Here is a 25,716-nt window from a genome sequence, read left to right as displayed (position 1 = left end):
ATACAGTCTGTCCATACACTTGTTCTTAAAGGAGAAATAAGTGGTATTACATAGGTACATTAATCACTCTATATTCATACAGCAATCACTTAAACAGTATGCACAGTTCATAACACAGGTCTCCCAGTCATTCAGCTTTACAGTAATAGCCAGATAAAATGTTGAGTATCCCGCTCATTTTATCCAATCAGGAGACAGAGTGCTATAAAGAGGCGGGTCTCTGTGTCAATGACTCGCTGCTTTCCATCGCGGCACTGTCTGATGAAGACGGCTGTGTGTATTTGGTGGTGACGTAGGGACGAGGGAGGAAGTTAGCTAAAAGGACCAAATCACTTACTTCTGCTTTAACCATGTTGAATTGTTTCTTAGCTCTATCGTGCAGATGTCTACCGTGGGCGCGTCTTGTCTTCTCTTTGTCTCTGTCTTGGTGTGCTACTGGGAGCTAGCGCAATGCTACGCTAACGGCAAGGTCACCAGTGCCTGTGGCAGCATGGCGCCCAAACATGGAGTCTCCGGTCAGACCACTCACAGCCCCTATCGCATAGACACCAACTCCAGCACCTTCAGGCCCCATGATCAGGTCCTAGGTAACTAACGCACACAAGACAAGTGTAGTGTATTTTGTTATGACACATTCTAAGATTACTGTAGTGTATTATGTTACTATACATTTTATATTAAGGTCTACTGCTACAGAGGAGACAAAGACAGTTAGCCTCATCTGGCAGGGGGCAAAGTCAGGGATGTCAGCTGCTTGAGTGAGGAAACCCTCAAGGCTGACCTGTAGATCATTCAAATTTCACACAAAGGTGACTGTCTTGTGAGTTAAATAAAGACAGTCTGGCTAAGAGTTAACAGTAGTTTATTGACCCTGGCCACCATCATCATCATCATCATCAGCATTGTCTTAAAAGTTGCTGAATCAGACTTCTTGGCCAACGTGACATATCGACTCTAGGTGATGACTAAACTCAGGATGTCCTCTGGGGGCCAGAGGTTGCCCTCTGACCATTAGGGTGGAGCTGGTTAGGGTTAAAATCAGCCACAATTCTGGAAAAAGTCGGGTCTCAAACTAAGGAACTCTTCATAGCTTTTTGTTTTGTGTAGGTACCTCTATTAGTTTATTTGGCTACAAACACTTTACAGTTTTTCTCAGTTGCTTTGGTGCTTTTCTCAGATCAGAATGAAAATTCTCATAACTATTAGTTCAACCTCCGCAACATTTAGTCATAGTAGCAATTTCTTCTCCCTCTGAACAAATTGCAAATGCTTTTGGACATGTATCAGTTGCTTTCATACAATTCTCTGCTGTTTTATAACATTGTCATTTGCTTATGTCATGTCAGTCAAAATGAGCTATACTTATGGATGCTGAATAGTCGTTCCCAATAAAACTAGTAGTCTTCATTTCATTGCTTGAGTCATTACATACAAAATTGTTGAACTAGTTATCAAATTCTGTCAAGCAAATTTTATACCTTTCTTTATAATTTTTTCCTGGAAATGTCTCTTAAATTGAACAATTGCTCTCAGGTGGACTTCAGCTTTCACTCACGAGGAGGTGTGTGAAGTATTAGTTGTAACCAATGACTTTCCTCGCTGCATTGCAAGGGATAATATCCGTTGTGATGTAGATGAAAATACGTGGCCAGACAGACAGGAACGTCTGGATGTGCCAGAATGATTTACCTACATAGGTTCAGTTACAATATGTGCTGTTATATTGTTCACATTTGTGCACAGCTCTACCAAGAGGGTGTTTTTTATGTTTGTTCTAAATAAGTGACTGAAGTGTATTTTTCTTTTGCACAATACTGCAAAGAGCATATACAGTAAAAATGTGAAACATACGTATTCAGTGTCTTGTACTCACTTACTCCCCTAACTACAGCAATGTGTAACTTTACTGTAGTTTTCAAATGGCTGTACAAGTAGTGTATAGTGCTGTCTTGAGCATTTTCAGGTAGTGTCACCGGGTTCTGACCTTTTTTTGCATTGGAAAACACTGAGAGAATAAACTGTCATAATGAAAACATGACAAAGCCATTTGACTATCTTGTTCATAAACGATGGTGTCAAGACTTCTCATTTTGATGACACTGGCAGTTTCATTGACATGAATACTTGCTTTTGAGGAATAGACTATCCATTTTGAGCAAGTGACGTACTTTTGCAGGTTATCTACTAGGTTTTGCAGTTTGCACTAATTGTTTTGAGAAATGCACTAACTGCTGTGCACATGATAATAGTAATGTGAGAAAAGCACCAAAGCCACTGAGAAAAACTGTAAATTCTTATCGGCTTCGTTTTGACTGCAGGATGAGTTTTGTTGTTTGAATAAAAAAGAATTGTTCCTGAGACCTCCTCATCTGCATTCAACTGTGTCTTCTTCCATCAACTAACTACCAACGCCGGCTTTATGAGTAAAGGCCCAAGAAAATATACTACACAAGTCACTCAGTACAAGTTATTCAAACTCAACACTTCCAATGCCAGCAATGGGCCTGTGATAAGGCCTCGAATGGGAAAAATATAATGTAGATGGATGGATGGATGGATGGATGGATGGATGGATGGATGGATGGATGGATGGATGGATGGATGGATGGATGGATGGATAGATGGATGGATGGATAGATAGATAGATAGATAGATGGATGGATGGATGGATGGATGGATGGATGGATGGATGGATGGGTGGGTGGGTGGATGGATAGATAGATAGATAGATAGATAGATAGATAGATAGATAGATAGATAGATAGATAGATAGATAGATAGATAGATAGATAGATAGATAGATAGATAGATAGATAGATAGATAGATAGATAGATAGATAGATAGATAGACCCAAATAAATTCTGACACCCACTAGCAGCACACAAACATAGCCCCCCTTCCCCCAAGAAAACCTAAGTGTAAAAAAGGTAATTAATCCTGGCAGAAAGAGAAATAAAAACTGTAATTGACACCTTTCAAAATACTAAACTAAGCGTGGCAGAGGAGAAATAAGAACAGTTTGTCAAACCTTAACCAATCTCAAAGGAATACGTACCATCAAATAATTGATAGGTTTTATATAGCGCTTTATTGCCTAGGCACTCAAAGACGCTTTACAGGGTTCCTGGTTCAATTCGTTCACACACAGTCATACCGGTGGTGGTAAACTACGAGAGTAGCCACAGCTGCCCTGGGGCAGACTGACGGAAGCGTGGCTGCCATTCAGCGCCAACGGCCCCTCCGACCACCACCTCAAACATACAGCAATCATACACATTCACACAAAGTCATCAACTGGCACATCGTGGGGACACATCAAAGTCAGTCTTGTTAGCGGAACCTGTTTTCTATCTTCCCTTGTATGTCAGAATCAGGAACGAAATAGACATTTGAGCAAAATAATCATACATGAGACTATTTTTTAAATACTGTCAACACTAATGTCATTCTTTTTTTCTTTTTTACTTTTCCAGTCACCCTATCCGGAACTACTTATTTCGAGGGCTTCCTGCTTGAGGCCAGAGATGCAGCCAATCAGGCATCAGTATCCACAGTTGGCACGTTCACCCTGACCAATCAAAAGAGGACACAGCTCCTCACCTGTAATAAGAAGCAGGTGTACTGTACATACACACATCATTCACAAAAAGACAAAGTAGCAGCGATGGAGTACTACCATGTTTAAAAAAAAGAAAAAAAAGTGACAAATATTTTTAAGAAAAAAAAGGTAATTCAACACAAAACCCATAAACTCACACACGATTATCATTGTGTGTGTGTGTGTGTGTGTGTGTGTGTGTGTGTGTGCGTGCATGCGCTTTTGCATGTGTGTGTGTGTGTGTGTCCAGGGTTCAGCAGTGAGCCATACGAGTGATTACAGACAGTCAGAGGTTGTTGTCATCTGGACCGCTCCAACAGATTCCCCGGGACAGGTCCAGTTCTTGTGAGTGTATTTCCTTTTTTTTTAAATACTCATTTAAAGCTACAGTAGACTTTGAAACCTCTGCTGAACAGTTAAGCTCTGTGGTCACAAGTTATGATCAGGGTAGAACTGGTTACACACACACACACACACACACACACACACACACACACACACACACACACACACACCACTAAAAACCACAAGCAGAAAAAGAGTAAAGAAACAATGATCTTGTTGCGATAACTTTACTCAAGAGCAGTTTGTCAGCTCTGAAGAATTTAAAAATAAGTCACAGCTTAAAGTCTGCAGTGTATTCATACATTTTTCCTTTATTTATCCTCAAAAGATCAATTGAGGGGTGACCCTCTTTTACAATGACGTCGAGTCAATTACAAGCCCCTTTTACACAGCCAGTGAAAGCCGGGAATATGCTGGAATTTCTGCCCTCCGCCCTGCTGTATAAATGCGACCGTTGCGGAAGGAGGGAAGAAAGGTTCGAGAGATTGTTCCGGGAATTTCACTACCTCGGGGGGTAGTAAGATTCCCGACACAATCAGTTCCGCCTCTCTGTTTAAATGCGGCCAGCTTGTTGTTGCGGAACAGGGGGGCGTTTGACGTTCCATAGCCTACGTTCTAAACATGCGACCATGTTAGCAGTTGAAGGACGTGTGTTTAACATTAACCACGGCGGCCTGATGTCCAATAAAAATCACCAAATAAAAGGAACGGCGTATAATCTAGCTGGTCATAAAGTCCGCTGCTCAATCCAAACCCCCACGCTTCATTTTGCAGAGTGTATGAGTCTATTTCTGCCCAGGGGAAGTTGTACAATGGGAAAGCTAGGATAGGCTAAGTTAGGCTGCGACCGGATCGCCACCGCTATTATTATCCTAAGTCTGAGCGTATAATATATCCACACTTTATTTCTGTCTACAGTAACGTGACTTCACACACTGTGTGTATGTGTGTCTGATTGGCAGATCGCTGCCCTTACAAAGAGACTCGCTCACAGCAAACCTGTCACACAAACACAAACACACACACACACAGACAGACACAGAGGTGAAGCAGTGAGCAGCGGAGTGATTTTTGTCAGTAAAAAATGACACTAGCTAGGGGAGGGGTAATCTAATTCCTGAGAGGCACCTGTTATACCCCTGGCAGGTAAGCCAGGCAGTTTTTCAGGTTAGAGGCCAGTCTAAAAGCAGCATCGCCATCACCCATTGGCAGTAGATGATTGGATATTCAATAAGTGTGGAGCTCATGTGCATATTCAAATTCATTTAAAAAGAAACTTGTAATACAAAAAAAGTTACTTTTCAAGTATACTTTTACTATGTACAGTTTTATTGTGGTAGGAGTAAAGGAAAAAATTAAGCCTATTTGGGTTTATTTTGGGCGTGTACGATTAGTGTACAGCTCATTTGCATATTACAATTAATTTTCAAAGAAACTTGTAATACAAAATGTTTTAATTATCATGGATACTTTCATTGTGTAAAGTTTCATTTTGATAGGACTAAAGGAAAAAAATTGCCCTATTTGGATGTATTGGTGTCTCGCCTTATTGGCACACATCTCGGATTGATATATTTCCTCAACTAGGATTTCTTAGGACTTTTAGTATGTTGTTCTGGACACCTCATAGAAATGATCTGAGCTGAAAAAAATAATTTTACAATTTATTCTATTTTTGGCCCCAAAATGCCTTACTTTGCCTGGCCTATTTAGTATGTAGTGTAGTAAAAAGAACGAGTATGAGATTTGGAATGCAGGGATTGTTCAACATTTTGACAATGTACACGAAAAATTAGAATATCGTGCAAAAGTTCATTTATTTCTGTAATTCAACCTAAATGGTGAAACTAATATATTGTATAGACTCATAATTGTGATTATTATGCTATTAAAGCTTATGAAAACCCCAAATTCAAAATCTCAGAAAATTAGAATATTACATAAAATCAATAAAAAAAGGTTTTTAAATACAGAAATGTCGGCCCTCTAGAAAGTATAATCATACATTATGTACTAAGTACTTGGTTTGGGCCCCTTTTGCAAAAAATATTGCCTAAATGCGGCGTGGCATGTATGTAGCCTATAACACCTCAGCAGTCTGTGGCACTGCTGAGGTGTTATGGAAGCCCAGGTTGCTTTGATTAAAATTGACTGTGTATTGGACTGCAGATTCTAAAAAATATATATATATATATATATATATATATATATATATATATATATATATATATATATATATATATATATATATATATATATATATATATATAGGGGAAGGTGGGGTGATTTGTGCAACTTTTTACTCAAAGTGATTTTAAAGTGAGGCCTTGACAGTTATGTCTCCAACTCAAATATGTACATATATTTCAGGATGTTGTGCATCCCTGGCAATAAAAACTTTGGATCTGGAATAAACTGTTTAAGAAATATAGCTTTGTGTCACAATGACAAAGTCACCATCATCATCTTTCTGGCCATCTGAACTCTCATCAGTGGTGTCGTTAAGTGGAATTGAGATGTCACTCTCTTCTGAGCTACTGTAGACAATCACTTTCTTTTGGTGACCAGCGTATACAGCCATGCCACTGGCACAACTCTCAGAAATGTACTTTGCACTAGTTGCTCCGTGCTTGTGGAACCAACTGCCACCTGACAAATGTGATTCCCCCTACATTTCTGCCTTTAAATCAAGGCTCAAAACCCATATGTACACCCTGGTGTTTCCTCCCCATTAACCTCTGCACTACTTACTTACCTCTGCACTACTATCTGTGTTTATGTGGATGTATGGGCTTTACGTCTTTTATTTTGGTTATTGTTATTTTACCTTCATTGTTTACCTACTGAATGCACTATGTACAGCACTTTGGACAGTGCAAACTGTCATAAATGTGCTTTTATAAATACATTTTACTTACTTACTTACTTATAACTCACCCAGGCCCTTGCGCACAAATCACCCCATCCCCAGAATTTTGGATAATAGGCATGATGCAGCAATTTAGGGTTGACATTGTGCTAACTATATAGACTCAAAATGTAGCATACCAAAGCACTAAAACATGTGTCAAATGTTTTCAAACGTGTCTATAATTGTTCAGACACAATAATCAAAAAACCTTGATCATGGAAATTTTACTTTGAAAGGCAAAACACAGTTTTTTGAGCTTAAATGTGCTTATATCTTATTCCTTGTGTCTCCCTTCTTTACAGGATGAGTCAAATGGATGGCTCTTCTTAAATATGTGGTCACATTTCCAATTTCTTCCACGGTTTTCTAGAAACAAGGGGTTTTGCAACTTCCAAAATGCACAAATCACCCCACCTTCCCCTATATAGCTATATATATATAAAAAAAAATGTTTTTGTTTGTTTTATTTTTATTTTCTGTAACAGTAATCTGTGTATCTGAATCCGAATTTGATGAAAATGGGGGCGGGACCTGATAAGCCTTTGGCTTCTTCCGTCTCCCTTCGGACAACACAAAGTATGATGTATGAATATTTGCAAGAGATAATTGTGTATTGTGTGGAATTGTCCGAAAGAATAATAAATAAATAAATAAATAAATAAATAGAGGCATTCAGCTCGTCTGTATTGTTGGGTCTGGTGTGTCTCATCTGCCTCTTGACAATAGTCCATAGTTTCTCTATGGCCAATCAATCAATACCATGGTCAGTCAACCAGTTACTTGTGGTTTTGGCACTGTGGACAGGTGACAAGTCTTGCTGGAAAAAGTAATTCATCATCTCCATAAAGCTTATCAACAGACAGAAGCATGAAGTGCTCTAAAATCTCCTGGTAGACGGCTGTGGTGACTTTGGACTTGATAACACAGTGGACCAACAGCATCAGATGACATGGTGCCTCAAATCATCACTGACTGTTGCAACTTGACAGTGGTCTTCAAGCCCCTTGGATTGTAAGCCCCTCCACTCTTCCTCTAGACTGTGGGACCTTGATTTCCAAATGAAACGCAACATTTAATTTGGATCAGTGATGATTTGAGGTATCATGTCATCTGCTGCTGTTGGTCCACTGTGTTATCAAGTCCAAAGTCACCACAGCCATCTACCAGAAGATTTTAGAGCACTTCATGCTTCTGTCTGTTGACAAGCTTTATGGTGATGACAATTTCCATTTCCATCTAGACTTGACACCTGCCCACAGTACCATGAGCCACTAGTGACTGGTTGACTGACCATGGTATTACTGTGTTGATTGGCCATACAACTCCCCTGACCTGAACTCCATAGAGAAACTATGGAGTATTGTCAAGAGGAAGATGAGACACACCAGACCCAACAATACAGATGAGCTGAATGCCTCTATCAAAGCAACCTGGGCTTCCATAACACCTCAGTAGTGCCACAGACTGATAGCATCCATGCCACGCTGCATTGAGGCAAGAATTCATGCAAAAGGGGCCCAAACCAAGTACTTAGTACATATGCATGATTATACTTTATAGAGGGCCGACATTTCTGTATTTAAAAACCTTTTTTTATTGATTTTATGTAATATTCTAATTTTCTGAGATTTTGAATTTGGGGTTTTTATAAACTGTAAGCCACAAAAATCACAATTATAACCAATAAAGGCTTCACATATCTCACTTCCCATGTAATGAGTCTGTATAACATATTATTTTCACCTATAAAGTTGAATTACTGAAATAAATTTACTTTTGCACAATAATCTAATTTTTCGAGTTTCACCAGTAAATCCTCAACTTCAATTTGAAAGTTTGCTCGTTTTTGACAGAAGAATGTGTCTGTTTTGGATTGCTACATTGTGTGTCTAATGGCTATATTGTATTTCCCAGTGCGACTGTAGTGGCCCACTACAGTTTATTTTGGGTGAAGCTGCCTGGACCAATCATCTATCAGCATGGTGTTACTCCCCGCCCACCTCAGAACACTACAACTCTTCCAGTTCACACCACCACCCCCTCCATCCTGCCTGGGCCTGTGAGTGTTAACCTTTTAAGGCCCGTACACACCGGCCCGATAATTGCCATCGGAGAGTCTGGAAGGGGCGGGGACACAAATCTGTTTGGTGTGTGCTGTGACGTCGGTCGTCGTAGATGTCATCGGGCTTCTTTTGTCGGCGGGCAGTCTTTCAGTTGGAGCAATTTGATTGGTGGAGGGCTAGCGAATCAGTGAAGCCCGGAAGTGAGGCGGGTAGCACAAACAGCTAACAACAGTTAGCCATTGATTTAATGTGTTTGTTTGTTTTGTTCAGCGAGTACTCACATGCATCAACCATTGTTGACTGTTCGACACCATGCTCGACACTCTCTGCTAAAAATGGTGCTCTTTATGGTCCATAAATATAAATACGTATTTATATCTATGTTTATGGTCTAGAGAGTTGTCCCAGTATTCAGTATTTTTTTGGGCCACAATACAGATTAGCGCCGCCTGCTGTTATGGAGACATTACGTCCCGCGCAAGCGCAGAGCGTACGGAAAGGCAACAGTCGGCTCGGTGTGTTCTTGGCACTTTTTTGTCCGCGACGGGCTGACTGGAGCTGCCTGAAACGGCAGACTCCATTTTCGGGTAGTCGGACCGGTGTGTCCTGGCCTTTATATACTATCTATGGTGTTAACACATGTGGACCACAGATTGTGCCAATGACCCCCTGTCCCGTCAACCATCTTTAATGTGAAATGATTGGAAAATATTAAAAATGGAAGTCAACGATTCCTGAGAATGCTTGTTGCCAAAATCACTTTGTCAAAATCAGTGAATATCTCCTCACTATCGCTACCTGTACATACAGTGTGTGTGTGTGTGTGTGTGTGTGTGTGTGTGTGTGTGTGTGTGTGTGTGTGTGCACAGAAATACAAATCCAGTGTTACTACACAGCCTAGGCTCTGTAAACGGGCATGTTGCTAGCCACGGTGGCCCCCTTTAGTGTATAATCCCTTTGTTTACATACAGCGCCTATATTAATACCAGAATTGTATTCAGCGTAAAACAAGGTATGGACAAGGTAGCGGATAGTGAGGGGATCTTATTCACTGACTCTGACAAAGTGAGTTGGACAACAAGCGTTCTCCAGAATCACTGACTTCCCCTTTACAGTTTTTTTCTGTGTTAATATTCTATAATTGTAATACAGAAATCAATTCCTGTAATGTTGTCATTTACTGTAAGGATGCAACTCTAAGCTGTTTGTTTGCTGGAAAATTCGTATTACAGATGCAACTTTAGATTTTTGCAGATTGGGTTGCACTCTCAACCCTGCCTCTCTCAATGAGAGACCATGATTCACAACAGGGTATATCAGTGTAGCCCTTACTGTATTTCATCAAACATTACAGCTCTATGTCTTCTAGGTCTTCCTCCACACATCCACACTCTCACTGCCACTCTTCTCCCTCCAACAACCTGTCTTCATTGGTCCATTTCCCTTTATACTGTATATATGTTCACTTCACTAACACGTCTAAAACAAGACATCATAGTGTTTCAGTTGAAATTGCAATCTGCAGTGTTTGAAATGCACTAGGCATTCATTCTGTTTTGAATGTGTGGTTTACAGTTGTGGCAGCAGTGCTGGAAATCCACAGTGTTGTGCAGGCTGTGGTTAAGCCATGAGATAGGTGTGTAGAGTTTTGAAAATTGTGTTTTAGCAATGAAAAACGAGCTGCAGTTTGGTCCGAATGAACCGCTGCTGTGCATAGTGTTGTTAGAGTTTTGCACATGTCGCTCCAGTTGTGCGCACTGTGGTTTAGCAATCGTAAAAAACTGTGTAAGTCTGATCTCCCCCCCCCCCCATTTGACACCTTTAGTTCAGCTCTGAGGGGTGTGGCCAGTTCAAATCCTGCCTGCTGGACCCTCCAGGCTGTGACCCACAAGAGGATCCTCACTGCTTCTTTCTGTCCATGACCACAGAGGGACCAGACAAACAGGTTTGACTCTACTGGTGAATGAACCGGTACAGATAGGTACAGCTGATGGTGTTCAGTGAAGCATTTTGACCACAAACTGAGACCAATTGTGTCACCGGAATGCATTTAAGTCGTCTGCTTTATAGCACGTTACAGTATCATTTAATTCTGTTTGGAACTTAAAGCCACTACGAGTAAGATGGCACGTTGGCGTCCCCTTTGGACAAAAGCGGTAGTATTTTTACGACGCCCGCTGTTGCAAAGCTGTTTTCTAGCGCGTGCCAGGCGTGCGAGTGTGAACTGAGAAGGGCGCAATATAGTGCATGTCCGTGTGTTGAAAGTGTGAGGACTCTTTTCGGCTCCGTGAGAGTGGTTTTGACACTGCATCAACTAATGCCAGTCACTGCCACACACACCTGATTGCAATGAGTTGATGCAGCAGTGTCACCTAACTACTCTCTCACGGAGCTGAAAGACGTGTCCTCACAGAAAGCGAATGAACGAGAGACGGCAGTTAGTATGGATCACGATGAGGTAATGTGTTTGTGTTGTTGATGTAAATAATGACTATTTCAGATAATGGTTATCTGATGATGGTGAAGCAAAGCAAACTTTGTGTTAGTACCAACCGCTCATTCATTTAGGAGTAAACACTGCAGTCTAGTTTCGCTCTCGTGAAATTGTATACACGTTGCTTGGCAACGCCCTCGTCCTGCCCGTAGCCTATATCACTCTCCCTTTTAGCTTTTCTTCATTGCATTTAATTTTTTTTCTTTGATGGTTCAGCCCCGTTATCAGTCATTATGACGACAAATAACTGTCTCAAACAAGGCTCCCGCTCCCCTTCCCTCACCTGGAGGGATAGGCTTCTCAAATCACGTTGCTGCGCCACACTGAAATCTGCGACCAATACGGATATGTGACCATAGAGCCTGCACGAGCGAACCGAAAATCGGACTGGGTGTGCGACCAGACCAAAAGCAGTAATAAAAACTATTTAAAAACGTCTTTCTTTGCACTGATGGTCTCGTTTGCTGTTAAAGGTAATTTATGATTATCAGAGGAAACATGAGGCTGTTTAAAATTTATTTAAATGTTACTGGTAGCCGCTTTAAAGGTGCAGTGCGCAGAAGATATTTTCATTACAGACTTGGAGAAAATGGAAACATAATATATTTTAATCATTGTATAATCTCTTGAAAATAAAGGTTGTTGTTTATTTATGACCGTTTTATATTTATATCTCCATAGGAGCGGGGTGCTGAAGCCACCAGGTTGCACCGCCATGTTTCTGCAGTAGCACAGAACGGACAAACTTAACGTCCTTACGCGTTTTTTTTTATTTATATAGTGGGCGTCTTGCTCGAAGATCAAGAAGAATTACTATAGAATAAATAACTTAATACATCTTCACCTCATCACTTGAAATTGTGGAAAGACTTGAGGCAGTGGTGGATGATCTTTAGTAACTATAGCTTCTTGTCCTTGAAGGCCACCGTAGGCTCTGTAAATTCTCGACGGAGACGGAGCTTTGCAATATAGAACTTTCAACACACGATGATGCCAAAATACACATTATTACACACTGCACCTTTAACAGTTAGTCTGGTTTTCCCTTATTTGATGTGTAGTAACTGTCAGTCACTCCCACTCTCTCTTCACATGAATGCAGTTAGACAAATGAGGAAATATAGTTAATATGAATAGAACACAGTACTGTCAAATGGACCAGAAAAAAGAATGTTCCTCCAGCTGTCTTGTTTAAGACAATCTGATATTGTAGGAATCATTATTTCCTATTTATTTAAATAGATTATGATTTCCCCTTTTTAAACCTTCTTTGATTTTATCTGCAGTCAGTGACTTTTGAGCTGGGCGGCCCGGCGGAGGGATACGTTGCCTTTGCACTGTCTTGGGACACATGGATGGTAAGCTAGGTCCTGCAACACATAACACTGCATCAAACATTTTCCAACATGTTGCACCTCTTATTACACTGAAAATGACAGTAAATACCTTGTTTGTTTTGTGTTCATGCATGCGTGTGTGTGTGTGTGTGTGTGTGTGTGTGTGTGTGTGTGTGTGTGTGTGTGTGTGTGTGTGTGTATGTGTGTGTGTGTGTGTGTGTATAGGGCAACGACGATGTGTACATGTGCGTAAAGGATGGCCAAGGGGTTTCAGTGAGCGCTGCCTTTGTCAGTGGACGAACACACCCTGAGGACCAATCACAGGTGACTCCCAGTTGTTTTTCACATTTCATGTCATTTAGCTGAGGCTTTTTTCCATAGCGACTTCCATTAAGTGCATTCAACCCTCAACCATGAAGGTTGAGTGTTGTGTTTAGTACAAAGCTTCACATAAGACAAAGAACAAGTTTTTCTTTAAGGCGAGGCACTGCAGGAGAACATTTTGAATTATAGATATCAGAATGGAACTTTGCCAGTTATTGATTACTGACATTAAAACAATACTTTTCTTGTACCACAATTTTTTAACAAATGTTTGAATACATATTCAGATGTGTGTGTGTGTGTGTGTGTGTGTGTGTGTGTGTGTGTGTGTGTGTGTGTGTGTGTGTGTGTGTGTGTGTGTGTGTGTGTGTGTGTGTGTGTGTGTGTGTTTGCAGTCTGGTCTCTCCTCTGTGTCATGGCGGATGGCAGATGGAGCTATTCAGTGCAGGTTCAGCAGACCGATCAAACTGTCCAATCAGGAAGAAGCAGCAGCGCGCTACGATCTGGACCGGGACTACTTTCTGTTCCTGGCGGATGGACGTGCTCAGTACGGTGAGAGGGTTCATACACACATGATGTCATTACAGAGAGTGAACCCATTGGCCCTGACACTCAACCTGATTCTAAGAAGCCTATTAAAGTTCTTATCAATCTGTAATAGCTTTATTATGTCATGTGAAAGTTTGATCAGCAGCAAATCTTGGAATGGGTCAATCAGTTTTATTTGGGCAACAGGAGGTCATTAAGAGGAAATGGTCACACATAAAGTACAGGTTTAATTACTTTTAGGAAATCAGTATGGGCTTCCTCTTACGTCCTGGTTAATGGTTACTTGGCGATGATGATGTATGAATGGACACAAACCAGGGCTGTACGCTTATTATTGACGAGGGAGGGGACTGCTAACTGCAGTCACTGACAGGAAGTTAGCTAAACTGACCATTCCGCTTACTGAACCTTTAAGTTATCAACTGTAAAGTTCCATGATGATATCTATAAGTTAATGATTTGACCCTATTCAACCTGCAGTGTCTCCCCCTAACACGCAGCTCTTTGGTGTTCCTTTCTCCAGGTGAAATATGGAGACATGGTCGCCAGCCGCTCATCTCCACCCACAGAAGACACATCACCGGCCCCCCTGAGGTCCTAACAGGCTCCCGGGGACCTGTCATTATGAAAATCCATGGTGGGTTTGCATTTCTACATTTAGATTTAACAAAACTACCTGTAGCAGTCAGATTAACCCAAGGATATGCTATAAAGGTTTAAGTTCTGATTTCTTTAACGTTATACCCTTTTACAAATTTAGAAATGTTATCTTAAATCTGACAACTGTCTAAGGCTATATCGAACGTACTTTCAGCCACGTCATGTCCATTGCAGCCATGGCTGTCTAAATGTTTCAATGGTCTCGGCTCTTTTTTTATCAGCTTGCTGTGTATTTGATGTATTTGCATTGAACGTTGTGTTTGCGTAATTGTTCTTTGTGTGTTGAGTCGTTTAGTGTGACTGAATGTCATTGTAAATGAGAGTCACCCCTCAATGATCTCTCCAGTTTGAATAAAGGTTGAATTGAATTGTATACAATCAAAGATGCACACACCGCCAAGAGTCAACACAGTATTAGAATGAAGAAAAATACTCGACAAGATGCGTGCGCGTGTGTGTGTGTGTGTGTGTGTGTGTGTGTGTGTGTGTGTGTGTGTGTGTGCATGTGTAGCCTACAGGGCTATCAAACTCTTTCCAGTGTTACGTTGCATTTAAAAAAAACAGTAATTGATAGTGGGAACCTCATTTAGCCAAGTAAAGTAACTGCTGTACTGTCTTTACTTTACCTTTACAGGCGCGCTAATGCTGATAGCCTGGATGCTAACAGGAAGTGTTGGTATCTTTATCGCCAGCTTCTATAAACCTGATTGGCCCAATCAAACTCTGCTCGGCCAGAAAGTCTGGTTCCAGGTGGATATTTATTCACGCATGCACACACACACACACACACGAGCGCGCGCGTGCACACGCACACACACACACACACACGCATGCACGCACACACACACACACGCATGCACGCACACACACACACACACACACACACACACACACACCATAATAGTACTAATTATAGCATTCAACATCATTGTTATTCCTGTGTTTGTGTTTGTGTGTGTGTGTAGGTTCATCGAGGCCTGATGATGCTAACTGTTACTCTGACCATTGTAGCATTTTGCCTCCCATTTTTCTACAGGAAAGGTTGGAGCAAGGTAAAATGCACAAACTTCTGTATACTGGTTGAGTATGGATGCTATCACATAAACAATATTTGCTAGATATATTTATTGATTCAAGAGAAATTCTGCCATTGCCGTATAATTATAAAAATGTGCATAGTCCTGTGTACGTGTGTGTGTGTGTAGCATGCAGGTGCCCATCCATACCTAGGCTGCTGTGTCTTGGCATTATCCCTGGCTCAACCAATAATGGCTGTGAACAGACCATCACCTGACTCCAACAGGTAAACACTACCTAAATGTACACGCAGAAGATACTTCAGTGTTTGAATGTTTATTTTTAATGTGTATGCATTCTTTGTATCTCTGTCCAGGAGATTCATCTTTAACTGGGCCCACTGGGGACTTGGCTATGTCACTGAGATCCTGGCAGGTTGGTCTGCATTTCAATACCTCTTTGACCACATCTGAATCCAAACATTTCCTTAAAAACCTCTCCCTCTTTTATACGTGGTTGATCAAACTCATATGCTTTCTCTCTATGTTGAGTGCAGTGGCAGCCATGTTTCTGGGGACGCGTCAATCATCAGTGCTCCTCCCCCAGCCATGGGCAACACAGCTTCTGATTGGCTACGTGGCCTTGATGACTGTCTGTAGGATCCTCCTCCTGATGCACAAGCATATTTACATCAAGACATGTATGAACACTTGAATTCAGTTCATTTGACATTTTATGGCTTTACTGCTAGAGTTTAGTTTTTATGAATAATGATAACTAGGGATATTGAAAGTATTGAAAGCACTGTTGAGTGATTGTGCTTATACCTGCATACTCCTTTAACTGTTTGTTTCACCCACAGCATGGGCATCAGAGGACACACAGGCCATCCTCTCTGACCAATCAGGGCGCGGTCGCTGGGTAGGTATCCGCTGCAAACTGTTTACACAAATTAAAGGTGGAGTCAGCGATTCTGGAGAATGCTTGTTGTCGAAATCAGTGAATAACTGCTCACAATCTGCAACCTGTATGTGGACGCTGTGGGAAAAAAACATTCAGTGTTAATACACAGCCTAGACTCTGTAAACTGTCATGTATACAACGTGCCTGTAAACTGATCCTGACAAAAAGTGTTCTACAGAATCGCTGACTCCAATTTTTACAGCCGGGTCCTCCGGATCTCCAGGAGTAGATGCCATGCATGCCACATAACCTTAACATTGCCTAAATGAATAATGAGTCATTATTTGAATGAATGCACTGGACATTCAAAACCGTAAGAGTTGATTTATCACATTAAAAAAAAATCTCATAACAAACAAATTGGAAAGAAAATTATTACGAAAATTGTGACCTGATATTCTCAACCACGGCCTGTGCTTAAGGCAAAATGCATGCTGGGATGCTTTTTTCCCCACTCAAGTCAGCTCCCAAAGCATACCGTGGAATTTGGTCAGTACTTGGCTTAATATAAGTTTTGAGAACTTCCTAACTTCTACCTTACTTGGTGTTTCAGGGGTCCTTCTTCAAGTACTCCATCTTGGTTGTCTTGGTGATGGGAAACGCAGGTCTCCTGATGGCCTTGCTGTCATCTGTTGCTGAAATATGATATTGTTAGCCTCATAGCATAATTGCCTAAATCATATTTACTCTACTCTACTCTACTCTACTCTAACTCTACATCTACTCTATTCTACATCTACTTTACTCTACATCTACTTTTGGTTAGCCTAATAGTATAATTGCCGAAGTCATATTTTAAGGGTTATAGAGTAGAGTAGATGTAGACTAGAGTAGATGTAGTGTAGAGTCAATATGATTTAGGCAATTATGCTATGATGCTAACGATATTCAACTTGAAATACACTCAAAATACCTTCAATGACATAATTGATAAAATATATATATTTTTTTAATGTCTTGTTACACCAGAATAATTCCAAATTCAACAGAAAGCCAGAGGAAACGTTATCATTCAGCCGAACACAAAATCATTGTTATTTAAAAAACAACTTTATTATTTAAGATATATTTTTTTTGGCACTTTTTTATGCTTTATTGATAGTGCAGAGAGATGGGGCAACTGAGCAAAAGGCAGAATTGTGCAAGGTAAAAGATCAAAGTTGTAAGAGGAGTTGCACTCATTTTCAATGACTCTGCACTTCTGTCATAGCCTGGTCCTAACAGACCATCTTACTTCATTTAGCCTGGTCCTACCAGACCATCTTACTTCATTTAGCCTGGTCCTAACAGACCATCTTACTTCATTTCATTTGTACAGAAGGTCTGGAATCGCTCAATTGACAAACGTTAACTCACTTGAAGGCGGGTGTCTGTTGAAGTTTTAAACTATTGGATGTGACCAGTGCCACTCAGGATCTGCCAATCAATCGCATAACGTTTGGTCGAAAAAGAATATACCGCAGACCCAGACTGACTACTGAAGGGAAATGAAAATTGAGCAGAAGTAGGTAGGCGGGCGGTGCCAGGCTACTTCTATCCTGCCAAAGCTTATAGTTTTAAGCATGATGTTTTTTTGACCTTGTTTTGCACCTTTCAGACTCCATCCGGCTGGGTAGCCTACAGTCATTTCTGCGGGTCCTGGTTTGACAAATCTAGACTCCTCTGGAATATCCCTGTTGCCATTTCCTTATTGATGGAATGACTGGTGAAGAGCATGCAAACATCATCAATGAATGCCTTCATTTACTCCATGACATGAGAGTTTGTCTCCTTGACGTAGAATGGACCATCATGCTACTTTTCCATGCTGTGCGCCGTGGGAGCTACATCGGATGGCAATAACATGAGATCCTTTTTTGCACATAGTGCTGATCCATCAAAAAAAGTTTATGTGCTTTTTGATGTTTGCCATATGTTGAAGCTGCTCAGAAAAACATTGGTTGAAGGAGGTTTACTCTAAATGGTTGAATAAACTTTACATGTTGTGACTGTGTTTGAGTTATGAGTCTATGGTCTTGTACTCCAGCTCTTGGCCTGCACCTTGAAACAGGTCCTACCATCATAGATGCTCAGACTTTTTGTGGCGTGTCTGAGGTTTTTTTTAGATTAAATTTCCAGGTTTTTACAAGCATGAAACATGCGTGTAAGTCTGCTTGTATTCACCACGTATCATGAGACAAAAAGCACGACTGGCATACTGATTTATGGACCGTCAATAATATATTGTAGCCTGGCTGCGCCCGCCTACCTACTTCCACTCAGATTTCATTTTCCCTTCAGTAGTCAGTCTGGGGGTGCGGTGAATTTCTCAGTTTTCTCAGGAAAATCTACAGCCGTCCAATCAGCGAACAGAGCGAGTGGCTGAGAACGATGCCGTCGAAGACGCGCTCCAGTTTCAGTTGGATGCTGCGTTCCTTTATACTCGGAGCTCGGAGATTTCCGACTTGGTAGTTCCGACCTGTCTGTGTTCCAGTGCATCTGCTCGCGGAAGTATGGATGGCGACAACCTTTCTCATCCAAATAACTAAACGTTAGGCTCTAGCAAGTTACCGTTGCCAGGTACCGGTAGATCCATAGACCACAATATTTCCGAGTTCCCTGTTCAACTGGAATGCACCGTCAGAAGCCGGCTCTTGACACACGTGACGACCAAACGTTATGCGATTGGTTGGCTAATCCAGAGTGGCACTGGGCAGATCCAATAGTTTTAAACTTCAACAGACACCCGCCTCCAAGTGAGTGAACGTTTGACAATTACAGCACTTCCAAACCTTCTGTACAAATGAAATTAAGTACGATGGTCTGGTTGGACCAGGCTAAAAATATTGTCCAGTTTACACAAAACAAATATGGTCACTGATAAATGTCTGTGGAATATCCAACTTAAACTTTACTTCAATGCAGTGGAAATATGTCGGACTATCGAGAATAATCGAGAAACGCAAGAGATCGTGCCCCTAATCATTCATACATTTTAACCTCCAAAAGAATAAAAACTAGCCCGCTAGAAGAACATTTACCCCCCTCAGTGTTGTCATGGAGGTATGACCTAAACAAACTGTCATGATCCTGCCTGGGCGTCTTTGCCTCTGTTTTGTTTTTTGCCCTTTGCCCGTGTGCTTGTCTGGTGTAATTGCAGGGTTGGAGTCAGGTCCGTTGGAGTCAGGTGAAGCACTCACAGCTGCCAGTAATCACCAATCAACCGCTCTTCATATACCCGACCCGACCTTCCAGACACTGCCAGAACGTAGTCTCAGTTTCCCACAGTCAGTTGCTCTCTCTCTAGTTATCTAACTGTTTGCAGCTCCGTTTGCATTTTTGCCTCGTGCTCATTCCTGTTTTTTTCTGCCACAGCTCTCCCGGCCTGACTCCAGCCACCAGCTCCAGCCCTCGCCCACCAGCACTACCCCCCGGACCTCTCCTGCCTGCCTGCTCTAGCCTGCTCCCACTGAGCCTCCTGGACTTGCCCCGTTGCTCTCTCCCTGGACCCCCATGCCAGCCAGTTTCCCTCCCCGGATCACGGTCCTAACACCCTGCTGGTTTCTCCTGAAATAAATCATCTTTTACTTATACTGTCTCCGCGCCTGTGTCCTCCAGACCCAACCGTTACACTTTTTTTCTTATATGGACATAGCCTCTATATGATATAAATCAATCTACATTTCAGACTCTCAAGTTTGTTGCTATACATATAGAGTAGGAAATCTATAAATTAAATATATAAAAATTAGGGCTGTCAAACAAGCATAGTAAATCAAACTGTAAAGATATATGGATTGTTTAAATATAAATCTTTTTTAAATATATATATATATATATGTATATATATATATATATATATATATATATATATATATATATATATATATATATATATATATATATATATATATATATATATATATATATATATATATATATATATATATATATATATATATATATTAGAGGTGGGCATAGATTAATTTTTTTAATCTAGATTAATCTAGATTAATTTTGGAATTAATCTAGATTAATCTAGATTAAAATGTCTCATTTGAATTCATTCATAATATGTGTGTGCTCCTAAATAATGACTCAAAGTAAGTCTTTGAGAACGTGTTTCTCAAGCTGTGGCGCATCAGACCAGGGGCTCATCTGCTTGAGGAAGCTGTTCTACTATGATAATTGGTGATGAAAATAAATAATGTTCAACAAGATGTTACTTAGTAACGCGTTACCGGCATCGGACCTCTTTTTTCAGTAACGAGTAATCTAACGCGTTACTATCTCCAAACCAGTAATCAGATTAAAGTTACTCATCAAAGTCACTGTGCGTTACTTTTTCTGTAATTTTCCTTAGTGAAACATAACTGCACAAATGACTGCGATTGCGATTTTATGTAAATAAATGTGCACGCATGTGTCTCTAAACGCTCCAACTGCTCCAACCGCTCCTCTCGTCTTTTTGGTAGCGCCCCTCTCTGACATGCAGCGTGTGTGTGTGCGCCTGTGTCTGTGTCTGTGTGTGTGTGTGTGTGTGTGTGCAGCAGCAGCATTACGGCCGAACTGTGGCGCAAAACAAAGTTTTCCCCCCGATGAAATATAGCGTCTGCTAAGGGGATATTTAGGATTCGGGTACGGTGACGTTGAAGAGATAGAAGTGTTTAAAACTTGGAAACTTATAGTCACGTGGCGACCGGTGGCCACACACACCCACCCTGCGTTCCAATACCCGATTGTGTCGTGGGCAAGTGATGGAGAGAGAGAGCGGCGGGTGTGTGAGAGAATAAAGGCTCCTCAAGTGTCAACAACGGCCCCCGGCTATTATTATCTCCCCTGAGCCGAACAGGAGGTGGAATAAGAGATTAACGGCGATATTTTTTTTTATCGCCGATAAGAGTCTTGCGTTAACGAAGCACGTTAACGCCGATAACGGCCCACCACTAATATATATATATATTAGAGGTGGGCATAGATTAATTTTTTTAATCTAGATTAATTTTGGAATTAATCTAGATTTATCTAGATTAAAATGTCTCATTTGAATTCATTCATAATATGTGTGTGCTCCTAAATAATGACTCAAAGTAAGTCTTTCAGAACGTGTTTCTCAAGCCAGGTGGCTTTCATTTCGTCATCAGAACGAGTGTCTAATTATTGCGAACAAATAATATTCTAACAATTTAATCAGATATAAGGCTAAAAATCACAACATTGCACTGTTTTTTGTGCTTAAAAAAAACGAAAAAACTAATTTGTTGGGTAGGCTATAGGCTATAACAGAAAATAAAGCCATTACTTTTGTGCTTCAAGTGAAACATTAAATATAATTTTTACATAAATAATAAAGTCCTTATAAACTTTTCAAGAAGCTGGACTAGAGTGAATATTGGACAGGCTTTATAGGTCCATGGCTTTTACCTGTGGGACAGCGCTTCACCTAACAGCTGGCTGCAACACCAACCTACAGTCTATTGTGCGACGGAGAGCTAGTTATCATTAGCATCAGCGTTAGCCGACATCACGGCAACAGCTGAATAATGTAACACATTACACAAGTTACACTACATGAAAACAACGGGCTGTAGACGCTAGAGTTATAATTTCGTGTAGGAAACATTGTTGAGACTGGAATTTCGTACCACAGCGGCCGTTCCATAATACAGCACTCCCTTTAGCAATGGCTGAATATAAGACCTCCCTCTGCTGTGTATCTGCGGGAGCGAGTGGCATTAATAACTTAAAAACAGTAAACGTTTAACATGTGTAGCTCTCGTCACAACACACAGACACAGGTCGGCTTCTTTGGAACGGGCGTACTTTATTGACACGTTGCCTCCAAACAAAGTGATCCTTTACTCCTTTACGCCGTGAAAACTATCACAAATAAACACAATACAGAACGGCAAATCAGCAAACAATACAGCAGTTACAAAAGCATGAAATAAACACAGAAATATAACACTAATTGGCACATGAAAAGACATGCATAAAAACAGGAAATAAAGTGCATTAAAAATGACAATAAAATACCTCGCTGGCCGCTTGTTGTGAAAAGAGGTTCGTTGAAAGTTCCTTTAACTGTCCTTATATCTTGGTCTGCTTTAGCTTCAGAGACAACTTGTTACAATATCGCTGCTCTTAACGAGCGACACACACACACGCTTGGTCAAGCCTTGCATCAATTGTCAATCAACAATCATGACGTAGGGTAACTAGGAACAAAACATTAGTTCCGTGCGCTTGCGTCACATTAACACATTCTAATATTCAGATCACACATTGGTTTTTAGTTGCATTATATTAACATTTTAACCTTTTAACCCAACAAGAATTATGTATTTATTTATTACAGAAAATCAAAATATTAATTATTAATTATGCATATAAAGAAAACTTATTTTGCAACGTCACTTACACTCCCACCAAATCACTAATTCCCTTTGGAATATGGGATTTCCTTTAAACAAAGATCTTGAAGGAAATACAAATGTCAAGTCTCAATGTATGTGACCATGTGTTTATGACTTTAGTTAGCCTCAAGTAATGTTACTACTCTGTGTATTGGCCTTTCAAAGTGAAATTATCTGGTAAGTGTTTTTCTTCTCAAGTGTAGTGCTACTGACAAGAAGCTTTGGCTATCGCACCTTTCCATCTGCGCTAGGGTGAGCTTCTACAACCCTGGTCTCCATTCCTTTCTTTGCTGAAGTCTCTTCAATTCTCTGGTAAATTGCTTGAGCTTGGCAACAGCTGTCACTGCTTTGGCCCAGTCGGAAAACTTACTGAGGTAATTCACAACTGAATTTAATTCCTTCCTCTTGTCTCTGTGAACATGGGCTTTACGAAGCTCAGGCTCAGTTGTTTCAACTTCTCCCACCATCTCATCTTCGGGTGGAAGATCCTGCTGCCAGAGAAACTTAGGTCCTTTCAGTCGGTTAGACTCTTTAAGCTGGGCTGCATTTAGGCCTCTTGAGGCATAGTCTGACTTCTCTTCGGAACTGACATGTTGCCATTGCTCAGGGTTTGTGCTAGTCCTTATCCGTGTGATCCGGTTCATCACAAACGTGGGAATACTCTGGGTGTCGTCCTTCAGGTAGCTATGAGCCATCTTTGAGTCAACTAATGGCTGCACAGGAGGTGTTACTTGATGCACCATGATTCTGTGACTGATTCCTATTGCATCAACAAAGTCAGTTGCTGGGTTTGAACAGCCGACAATGCTCCAGCCTAGATCGGTTCGCTGAGCATATGGGTGACTTTCTTCACTAGACAGGATCTCTCTCGGTAAAAGTGCTTGTTGGCAGTTATAGCCAATCAGTAGGCCTATTTCACAGTCTAATGGCGGTGGAATTTTGCCAGACAGTTTTTCCAGATGAGGCCATTTTAGAGCTGTTTTAGAAGTTGGAATGTGCGCTCTGTCCGCTGGAATGAACTCTTGTGTAAAGAGTGGTGGCAATAGAATCCTTTTCTGTAAGTTATATCCTCTCACTTGTAGGTTTCTTAGTTTCTGACAGTTTATAACCATTGACCTCGAAGACATGGTGGATAGCCGCAGACTAACATTCTCTTTGCTTGTGTCGAGGTCTTGAGCCACTTCATCAAGGATAAAGGTTGTATCACTCTGCGTGTCCAAGAGTGCGTAGACGAGCACTTCTTTATCTGGCCGTTCAGTGGACGAAACCCAGACAGGTACAATCGAGGACGTTTGTGTGTTTGGTCCCTCTTGCATGACTCTGTTAGTGGTTGCTGTTGCAACTATTTCTCCTTGGGGTGACATTTCGTTTGATATGTCTCTTCTCAGGGGTGTCGACATTAGACGTTCCCTGAACTGGTCGTCATGCAGACATGTGGGGTGTCTCTTCTGGCACTTTTCACATGTGCTCCTGTTATCACAACTTCTTGAGTAATGACCTGTTTTCAAGCATCCAAAACAAAGCCTTTCTGCTTGGACAAACTTGACACAATCCTGAACTGTATTTTCTGCAAACTTTCTACACATAGTGACGACATGTCCTACTCCTTTGCAGAACATGCATGATGGGATGCTGTTCTGTCTTGTATTGGTATACAATGTATTTGCCCGAACAGTATGGCTTCGTGGACACTTAGGCTTGTCACTTTCCACACCTTTGAGTGCTTGTACTGAAGAAATGGGATCACAAGCGAGGTCTGCTTCTTTCGCCAGGAAATTTACAAATTCTTTAAATGGTGGGTACTCAGAGTATGCTTCTCTTGCTTCCATTGCTTTGCGATTCCACCTGGACACCAACCAATCTGGCAACTTCAGTAGAATCTGTTGGTTCTCATTGCAGTCGTTGAGGACTTCCAACGTCTTGATGTAGGGCATAGCAGCCTCACAGCTCCGGAGGAAATCTGCAAAGTCCCTCAATTCGTAAGCATCCTTGGGATTAACCTTTGGCCAGTCATGCAGCTTGTTTCTGAAGGCCTTCCCAATAATGAATGGGTCTCCAAAACGTTTTTCCAACAGCTGCCAGGCTGACTCATATGCTACTTCTGTGCCTAGTAGGAAAAATCCTTCAACGGCTGTTTTTGCTGTGCCACCTAAGTACTGTCTTAGGTAATACAGCTTTTCTTTCTGAGGAATGTTTTTTCTGTCAATCAACGTTTTGAATGACATTTGCCAATCTTTGTATTTCAGGGGGTCTCCTGTGAATACTGCTGGCTCTGGTGTTGGAAGACGATTGGCACTTATAGCTTCTGCAAGTACATTGATTAAGTCAGAGCTGTTCTGCGCTTGAGGCATGGGCATGGAGGTTGGTGAAGCTTGATTTTGACTTGTGCCTATTGGAAATTGTGGAATGAACGGAGAACTTGAGGCATTGAAGGCTGGAGTTGGGACTGAAAGAGGTTGAGGAATGAAGGAGGGGCTTGAGGTATGGAAGGCTTGAGTTGTGTTAGGTTTAACTTCATGCAGTAAGTCAACTGCTCCAACATTTCCTTCAGCCTGATCGTAGACCTTTACTCTAGCCTTTGCAGCGTTCAACCTTTTCACTTCTTCTAGGCGGTTAAGCTTTCTGCGCTTACCGTCCATAGTCTGCTGTCTAGCTAGGTTTTCGGCTTCAAATAGTGCTTGTCGTTGTTTATCTTCAGCCTCTAACCTTTGCAGTTCAGTTTCTTCCTTTTCTTGTTCTTCCAATACTGCCAGTATTTCTTGGGATGCAGCAGCTTCAGCTGCAGCCTCGTTTCTTCTGACTGCGATGGAGCTAGAGTTAGCAGAACTACATTTTGATCGATAAGACATTGGCTTTGACATTGAACCTGTTGAGTCTAGGATGGATCCGACATCAGGCCAAGGTTCTTCCTCATCGTCTGTTGTAAGCCCTTTAAGTTGCCTACTTGCCCTTTGTGTAATGAATCCTGAAAGTTCTACGCACTTATCAACTCTGCGCCGCAGGTCTTGTTCAGGAGTTTGTATTCCTCGCAACTCTTCATAAACAACCCTTACTTCAGA

The 25,716-nt window shown here is 41.2% G+C and overlaps 1 protein-coding gene across 1 annotated transcript; it reads left to right on the top strand.

The window, feature by feature from the left end:
* Nucleotides 1-382: 382 nt before the first annotated feature.
* LOC307256053 (putative ferric-chelate reductase 1) lies at nucleotides 383-16,908 on the top strand (the record flags this gene model as incomplete). Its single annotated transcript, XM_080034919.1, has 16 exons — nucleotides 383-587; nucleotides 3,475-3,617; nucleotides 3,850-3,944; nucleotides 8,770-8,914; nucleotides 10,744-10,863; nucleotides 12,699-12,770; nucleotides 12,975-13,073; nucleotides 13,469-13,625; nucleotides 14,146-14,259; nucleotides 14,917-15,032; nucleotides 15,248-15,334; nucleotides 15,488-15,585; nucleotides 15,676-15,734; nucleotides 15,856-15,999; nucleotides 16,162-16,220; nucleotides 16,816-16,908. 16 exons carry the CDS (start codon nucleotides 383-385, stop codon nucleotides 16,906-16,908), a joined length of 1,806 nt encoding a protein of 601 aa, XP_079891045.1.
* Between the last annotated feature and the right edge of the window lie 8,808 nt (nucleotides 16,909-25,716).

The sequence above is a fragment of the Ammodytes marinus genome (genome assembly GCF_949987685.1).
Source record: "Ammodytes marinus genome assembly, chromosome: 9".
Lineage (NCBI taxonomy): Eukaryota > Metazoa > Chordata > Actinopteri > Uranoscopiformes > Ammodytidae > Ammodytes > Ammodytes marinus.
This window is presented reverse-complemented; position numbering and strand designations above follow the sequence as displayed.